The following is an 8,082-nucleotide window of genomic DNA, read 5'->3' on the forward strand; positions in this document are numbered from 1 at the left end:
GAAGGAGAACTTTTCCCAACCCCTAGAACATTCCTGACCTGGCTATAATTAGCACAAACTCCCATTTCTTTCTACAGGAAAGCTTGCGCAGAGCCAAGAGTTGGTATTTGAGATCTCTTCAGACTCAGCCCTGAGGATGAGAGGTGGGGAGGGGAGAGCTCTGAGACCCGAGTCAAACTGCAAGGCCTGGCCTGGCCACATCTGTGACCTGACCCCTCCACGGTGGCTTTCCACCTACCCATGTGCCCCTACCCTCTCAACACCCCCTACCCTCGCCGGTTCAGTGACTTTGCGTTTGGCCACTGAACAAGTATTAATATCTCTTAATGAAATGCCTTTGAACTAGAAAAAGACCCCTTCCTAGGAAGGAGGCAGTCAGGACCTCAGTTAGATCTTCAACTAACTCGTGGGATCCCTAGCACATGCCACAGATGCTCATTACGATTCTTTTTACGTGCAACATGTGGGGGACGAAGCAGTTTCATATCTCCTGGTATTATCTGCCGTCCAAAGCATTTTCTTTGAGAGGAAAATGGAAACGCAGCTGCGCCGTGGGCCCGGCCAGCCAGAGCTGGGGCTCCCTCCCTCTGGCTCCCTGCGGCTGCCGGGCGCGGGCGGCTTCTCCGGAAACTGACTCGGGTTAGGGGAGCGCAGAGGTTGGTCAGCCAGAGCGGGACGCCGCCGGGGCGCGGACCGGCCTTTGTGCGGCTTGGCTGTTTTCCGGGAGCCACGAGGGTGGAAGGGGACACCCAGTTCTGTGGCGAGGGTAGGCGTCTGGCCCCCAGACCTTGTGCCGGGACGCCGGGCTGGTCAGTCTCTACCGCTCTCGTCCTCGGCAACTTCTGGCCAATCGGCCCTGCCCCTCTGGGTCCCAGCGGCCGGCTGCGCCCCAGGCTCAAAGGGTTAAGCAGGTGCCTCGCCCGGCGAGGCGCTATTGGCAGAGGGTCGGGCGGCGCGGCTGCGGCCACCACGCTCCGCCGAGCCCAAGTTGGTTTCTCGCGGCGGGCGCGGCGGCCAGTTGTCCCCCAGCTGCCAGGCCCGGGCCTCTGCGCGCGGGGAGAGGAAGAGACGAGAGAACGAGATGGGGAAACCAACAGGAGCACCAGCCAAGCTTGTTGGGGGCGGTGGCGCGCAAGAGGAGGGGAGCCCGAGCCCCGCGTCGCGTAAGGGCTGCACCGTCCTCCCGGCAACTCAGGTCCTGTGTCGCCACCCGGAAGAAAGAGCGAGGAAGTGGGGCCACTGGGGGTCCTGGGCAGGGGGTAGGGGTAATCATTCACTCCCATTGGCCCCACCCATTATGCAGGCTAGAAGGAGTGCAAGTTGTCAGTAAAAGGGCGCGCCCAAACCACAGTATCCCTCCTCATCCCCTAAAGAAACACCGATGTAACAATGTGGAGAAGTAACTGGAAGACACGAGGAAATAAATGCACGTGTTTTCTCTTTTTGTTTCCCTGGTGGTTGGAATGTGCAGAGTTCGCCCCAGTTGTGGCTGCTAATTTATTCGTTTCATCGTTCGAAAGGGGCGTATAGAGATGGGTCATCAGGGGCACACCCGAATCCCTCCAGCTGGACCTGCAGTCCCCACCTCACAAGTTTGTCCAAGACCAACATGCCAGCCCACCAGAAGCTAGGAGAGTCCCTTCTTATAAAGGAAACAAACTCTCCATTGCACAAAAGCGCCTCCCCCCCCTTCTCCTTTGCACACCATCCCTCCTCGATAAGCATCAAGTTCTCCAGTAGTCCAACTTGCAGTTGGCAACCCTCGCGCTGCCTAGTGTACAGAAGACGGGCAGAGAGGGGTCCCGGCCCGGAGGGGAGGCTCTGCGCCCCCATTCCTGCACACGCGGGCTGGAGTCCAGGTTACAGGGAGCCGCGGGAGGTGCGAGCCTGCTTGGATGGTGGTTATTTCTCTAGAGAAAAGAGGGAAGAGCGCGCGCCTGTCTTACACTTGGAGTCGGAAGTGCGCGGTGTGTGTGTGCGTGTTTGTGTTGAGGGGGCGGGAAAGAAAGGCACCCTCCGCTGCCCGTCATCCCCTTGCACCAGCCAAGTCCTCTCTAAGCCTCCCGGTGCATCCTTCCTCCGCCACCCCCTCCCCTTCTTCCCTCAGCTGGGCTCGCGCAGCGCAGTCGGAGCAGCCAGTGAGAGCAACATCCTGGAAAGAGGGGGGAGCACCACCGCCCCCCAAAAGGGAAAAAAGGACCCACCCTGACACGTTTTGCTGTTTGCAAGTCCCTCGCACGCCCCCCCGCACCTCCTCCTTGCGCTTGCGGCCCCCCCAGCCCGCTGCGCGCACATCAAAGCGCCTCTCCGCCGCGCACAGTGGCCGCAGCTCACTAATGGGATTGCAGGCTAGTGCCTGGCTCCGCTGCTGCCGCCGCCGCTGCTCGCGCTGCTGCTGCTGCTGCCGCTGCCGCCGCTGCCCGAGCCCCAGCCCGAGCCCCCGCCAGCCCGAGCCCAGAGCCGCCGCGCCCGGGGGCCGAAGCCGCGGCGATGATCCGAATCTTTCCGGATTTCAGCGTGCAGGTGACGGCCGCGGCAGCCGGCGGGGCGGCCGCGGGGGTGCCGGCCGGCGCGGGCATGGGGAGGGCCGGCGCCGCGGCCAACGGCACCCCGCAGAACGTCCAGGGCATCACCTCCTACCAGCAGCGGTGAGTAGTCCCGCCTGGGCTGGGATAGTGCCCCCGCTCCGGGGTGCTGGGGTGGGACTCACTTTGCCTCCTGTTTTATGCGTTACAACACACATGCACATCGCCAGGGCTCACTTTGCTTGCCCCTCGTTCTACAGATAAGACAGGAAAAAATAATTCACAATTCGGATTGAGAGGCACTCCAGTGTACTGGCGAAGTCAAATCAACCTTTGCCTTCTGCCTGGCCCCAAATCTAGAGTCTCAGCCCCGCGTAGCCAAGGAGTTACAGCGAAGTCTGAGGCACAGAACAAGGTGCTTTTGCAAAGTTTGGGATCCTCGTCCCTTTACAGCGGAATTTTCTCAATGCTTCTGCCGGGTGCGGACCCGCGCTGACGGGCGGCCAGGGGGGCAATTGATCACCTGAGCCTGATTGATCATTTGTTTCCAAACAGAATGGGAACAGTTTTCACGTGTAGCCGTACACTTGCAATTCTACATAATAGTGTTATCGTGTCACCTGTTACTACAGGGAAATACAGCATGAAATCCGAGTCTCCTCGGCGCTGTTAAGTATTCATCTTAAACGTATTATAATGCAAATGCGTAAGATTCAGAGATGCAAGTTAGGAAGCAAATTTTACAAAGTTAGGTTAGGTGGGAAGAAGGAAGTTTTAAAGTATTTATTGTTTGCATTTCCTCCAAACATTTATGGATTAAAAAAATATGGTTGTGACATTGAAATAGTAAACATTCTTTGATTCAGTTAGGAAAGAAAGGGGAAAAAAATTACCACCACCACCAACAGCCCTAGAACCCTGAAGTTTTTCCTTAAGGACAACTTGAGATGTTGCAAGATTTTATCAAAAATGTAATCCACAAAAATGTGCTGAGAAATACAATGTAGTATGAAAGGTAAGCTTCCCATTTGTGGGGCTCAGTTTTATAGAAGATGGGAGGAAAAAAGAACACATGAAAGTGTGAAATTAAATATTTGTGTTTCCCAGATTGCATATGATTAAACATCTGAGAGCTTTGCCAATGGCATTTAACTTAAAATATACACAATGCATAATTCAAATAACAGCTCCTATTCTTACCTTGTATTTCAAACTTCATTGATTTGAGAACCTTTGATTTGAACCAACAGTGTTTAAACTGAAAAGGTTAAGATAATCTATCACTGCCATATTTTGTGCCTTCTAACCAGTGGCTCAGCAACCAGAGCAGGTTTTGCATAACACACTGAATGTTTTCCAAGTTGATGGCCAGTATTGCAGATATTCTGTAGAAGACTTCATTATATGTTCTGAGTATCGTCAGAAGTTTAGAAAAAAGAGTCTTGAAAATAAGTCAAAAAGAGGCTATTCCTTGTCAAAGAGATTTTTTATTTAAATTATTCTAGTCTTGTTTTACTTCAGTGATTACAAGAACCTTTAATACAAAAGATCTGGGAATCTTTCCAACATAAAGGACCAGGAAAGAATTAGATTTTTCCTTTTCATGGTTCAGGTATGGTTTTGTGGTTGTTTTTTTTTTTTTTGTCACTTATAAAACATTTAAATGACAATAGAATCCAGTGATCACTTTAACTAGGAAGTGCAGGCAATAGTCACAATAGTGTGGTCTCTGAAGTAGGGAGTCAAGGGTCAGAAATGTCAGATGGCCTTTGGATGATTTCAGGGACCTCCAGGGAACTTCAACTAACCCTTAAGATACGAATTGGGCATAAGAGGTGGTCATGAAATTTCAGCCTTTATGTTTACTCTCTGAGTGTTGGTGTCTTTCATCATAAAGATCTTCCCAGGGCCAATTTCCCTGCAAGTCAGGAGCACGCAGGGGTAATTCTCCATGGTCCCGCACTCAAACGCCGAAAGCTGTACCGATGCTTCCAACTTCATCTTTGAATTTGGGCCACTTTATCAAGTCTGAATCCCACTGCAGTTCTAAAGACTAAAGCTTTAAAAATAATCAACTCTAAACTCTAGCCTTTGGGATGTATTGTTCCCTTCTTCTCTTTTTATGTTCTGTCATATTGACAGAAGAGAAGGTGCTAGCTGTGAAAAATGTAGCTCTTGGTTTCGTTACTCAGAAATGATGACACCTGTTACTGCCTTTAATTTTAGTTAATTTGGGGACAGGGGAGCGAGTCATGTGGGGCAAGAAGATTATTGGCAGGGTCTGAGTCACAAGTCCCCTGTCCTCTGGAATTTTATTGGGAATGTGGGCCACCTACTTGTTAGGCTGAAGGGGCTGTGAAGGGCAGACTTAGTTTCCACCTCAAGACCTGTATCTATTAGAGAGAATGGCGACATCATTCCCCCCCCCAAAATTTGTTTTTGCATTAACTTATTTTGGGGAGTCTGATGAGGGAGTGACGGGGTGGGGGGGGTTTCAAGCAAAGAGTGGCCTGTTGGAAGAACACAAGCTTCTCTCATTTGTCATCTTTGGGTAGAAATGCCCTAAGCTGGCCGTCCTGGAGCCAAAACTTCCAGCAGGCAACTTTTTCCCCTCCCTTCCAGGCCCTGTCTATCTTGTACTCAACACTCTCCACTTCATTTTTCAATCACTCTCATCTTCTCCTACCTGTAGAGTGTACTCCAAAGAGAACTCAAACACCATCATGCAGATTAAACACGTCTGTCACGAAAAACACTCATGTTTTCCAAGTTTCTAACTCTCAGCCCCACTGTACTGGAATGGTAGAACTGAATGGGACCCCTTTGCAGGTCTATTTTTTTCTTATGTTTAAAGTAAAATGCAGCGCCTCTCATAGGATTGATGTTTTCCGTCTGGCTCTTTCATTTATTCAAAGTGGGAATGCTTTAAGAGTCCTTTCTACTTTCCTGGGTGACACATGACTGACCCAAGTCTCTGCCTACAAAACTGCCCACACCCAGCAGAGCGGTTTAGTGGAGAAAACGCTCTGATCAGGGGCTCCCCAGGCAATAGGATTCCAGCACTGGCCCTGCACTGAGTGGCCCTTTCCCTAAGCCTCGCTGAGCTGTAAAATAAGGAGGCGACTGGGCTGGATCCCCGAGGCCCGCAGTCTGGTTGGGTCCCAGGTTCTAAGATCCAAGTCGAGAGAAGCGTTTTATCTAACTGCGTTTAAACTCCTGGGGATTCACTTGTGAACCCCGGGGTCTGCAGACTTGCAAGTGCGTGAATAATGCAGCTGCTCCGGCTTTGCAACGCTGCTGAGAGCGCCCGAGCCACAGGGTGCCTGTGCCGCCGCTGCACCCGCTCACGGGGCCCTCGGGGCCGCTCCGCCCGCACACCCCCACGCGCTGTCCCCGGAGGCGCGTCCGGACGCCGTACTGTGAAGCCCGCTCCCGTGGCCTCCCAGCTCCTCTGTTTCTTTCCTCCTGGCCGCGATACTCCAGAGAAGGGAAGTGTTCGAAACTGCAACTGAGTGGCGTTGTTGCGCCGGCAGAGGAGCTTCCCAGTCCCCGAACGCGAGAAAGAGGGTGGGGGGGTGGGGAGAGACGGAGGGAGAGAGACGGAGAGAGAGAGAGAGAGACGGAGGGAGAGAGACAGAGAGAGAGAGACAGACACGGAGGGAGAGAAACAGAGAGAGAGAGAGAGAGACGGAGGGAGAGAGACAGAGAGGGAGAAAGGGGGGGAGAGGGGGGGGAGAGAGAGAGAGAGAGAGAGAGAGAGAGAGAGAGAGAGAGAGAGAGACGGAGGGAGAGAGGGGGAGAGAGAGAGAGGGAGAGAGAAAGGGGGGGTGTCTGTGTGCGAGAGAGCGCTCTGGAGCAAAGCAGCTGGAAAATGCCCAGAAATACTTTCACAGCGGTCAAGCTGGAAACCCCCTGCGCGTCCTCCCTGTCCCCGCCCCTCCCGACCTAGGTCCCCCCCGCCCCCCGCCGGGAGGGTGTGTACCCCACCTGCCACCGGGCCAGCTCTGGGTGGCGGTGGTGGGGTGACTGCGGGGGGTGTGGCGGCGCGCGAGGCGAGAACCCGGAGGCGGCGGGGCCCTGGGCCTGGCTGCCCGCGGGGCCGCGCTGCCGCCTCCCCCCCCGCGCCGCCGCCTCCCCCGCCTCCTCCGCCGCCGCCGGTCGCCTGTCTCCGCGCTGGGCATGTCTCGGGAGCCGGAGCGGCCCGGGCCGCGGGGGCTCTGCGGCGCATGGACGGCGGCGGCGCCCGGAGAGCAGGGGGAGGAGAAGGCGCAAGCGGCGGAGGAGGCGGCGACCTGCGGCGAGAGGCACCGGCGGCGCGAGGGGACGGCCGGCCGCCGGCGAGGCTTCGGCCCCACTACTTTTCCGTAGCCTCCCCGCCTCAGCAGCACGGCCGCCGCCGCCGCCGCCGCCGCCACGGCCAAGGCCACGGCCGCCGCCCGCCTGGCCGCCGCTGAGCGCCGCGCACGCCCGCACTCACTCCCGCCACCCCACGCACACGCACACCCCCCCGCCCTCCCCACGCCCCCCGCCCCAGGAGGGGGGAGAGAGGCAAAAAGTAAGAGAGGAAAAAAAATAGCAGGAAGATGGCGCCCACCAAGCCCAGCTTTCAGCAGGATCCTTCCAGGCGAGAACGGTAACACTTTTCTGTTTATTGAACCTGCCGCCGGGGCGGCTGCTGCCGCCGCCGCCGCCGCCGCCGCCGCCGCCGCCTCCGCCGCCGCCGCCAAGGTGGCGGGGCCCGCTCCGCAGCCCGCCTCCTGGGCCGCGAGCCCGCGGGGACCTGGTCGGCGGGCTGGTGGCTCCGCGCTCGCTCGCGGTCCCCGCGCGCATTGTCCGCCCGCGGCGGCTGCGGCAGCGGCGGCGGCGCCAGGCTCTCCGAGCGGTCGCACCTCCTCGGCTCGGCGAATGGAGTGACTCGCTGACAGAAAAAAAAAAAAAGGAAAAAAAAAAGAATGAAAGAATGAAAAAGCAAAAAAGAAAAGAAAAAGAAAGAGAAACAAACAGAAAAGAAGGGGGTGCTGTGTGAGTGGGAGCAGCGGAGCGGGTGGGGGGGCCGGGGGATCCCCGGGGCCGCCGCAGGTCCCTTGGCAGCTGCTCTCTAGGAAGGAATGAGGCTGGGGAGGGGGAGGGAAGGCAGGCGAGAAGGGGGAGGAGGAGAGGAGAGGAGGAGGAGGCCGGGGGCGGGGAGCGCGGAGCTCGCGCCAGGCCCGGACGGTGTCGCCGAGGGGCTGTCTCCGCGCGGAGCAGCTAGGCCGGGCCGGGCGGAGAGAGGCGCGCGGCCGCCGCCTCCCTGCCGCACAGGCTGCGCCCCCAGCCTCGGCAACTTGTGGGTCTCCTGCTTTGCCTTCTGTTCTCCTCTCCTGTCCTCCTCTCCACTCCCTTGCCCCCCAGAGAAAATAAGGAAAAGAAAGAAGAAAACCCTCCAATCCAAATCAGCAAGCCAACATCGAGATCCAAAATGTGCCAACAGTTGGAGCATCTCTTCCCCGTTAGTTACTGTTTGGGGATCTGTGTTTAAAAAAGTTCCTGGTGAGAATTGCCTAGCCAGGCAAGGAGC

General features: G+C 56.4%; 1 protein-coding gene across 12 annotated transcripts in view; it reads left to right on the top strand.

Annotated features, from left to right (window-relative positions):
* Window positions 1-2,490: 2,490 nt before the first annotated feature.
* NPAS3 (neuronal PAS domain protein 3) overlaps window positions 2,491-8,082 on the top strand; it is a gene marked incomplete at its 5' end in the record, with an annotated part of 867,843 nt that continues 862,251 nt past the window's right edge. For 6 of the 12 annotated variants that reach the window (XM_081229930.1, XM_081229934.1, XM_081229935.1 and 3 more), the window contains one exon: window positions 2,491-2,648. In XM_081229930.1, coding sequence (XP_081086056.1) covers window positions 2,491-2,648 — 158 coding nt within the window. Of the gene's footprint in view, window positions 2,649-7,092; window positions 7,159-8,082 lie in introns of those variants that run through there. The other 6 variants (XM_081229940.1, XM_081229941.1, XM_081229931.1 and 3 more) reach the window with 2 other exon arrangements.

This window comes from Mesoplodon bidens (assembly GCF_964165515.1).
Source record: "Mesoplodon bidens genome assembly, chromosome: 3".
NCBI classification, from domain to species: Eukaryota; Metazoa; Chordata; class Mammalia; order Artiodactyla; family Ziphiidae; genus Mesoplodon; species Mesoplodon bidens.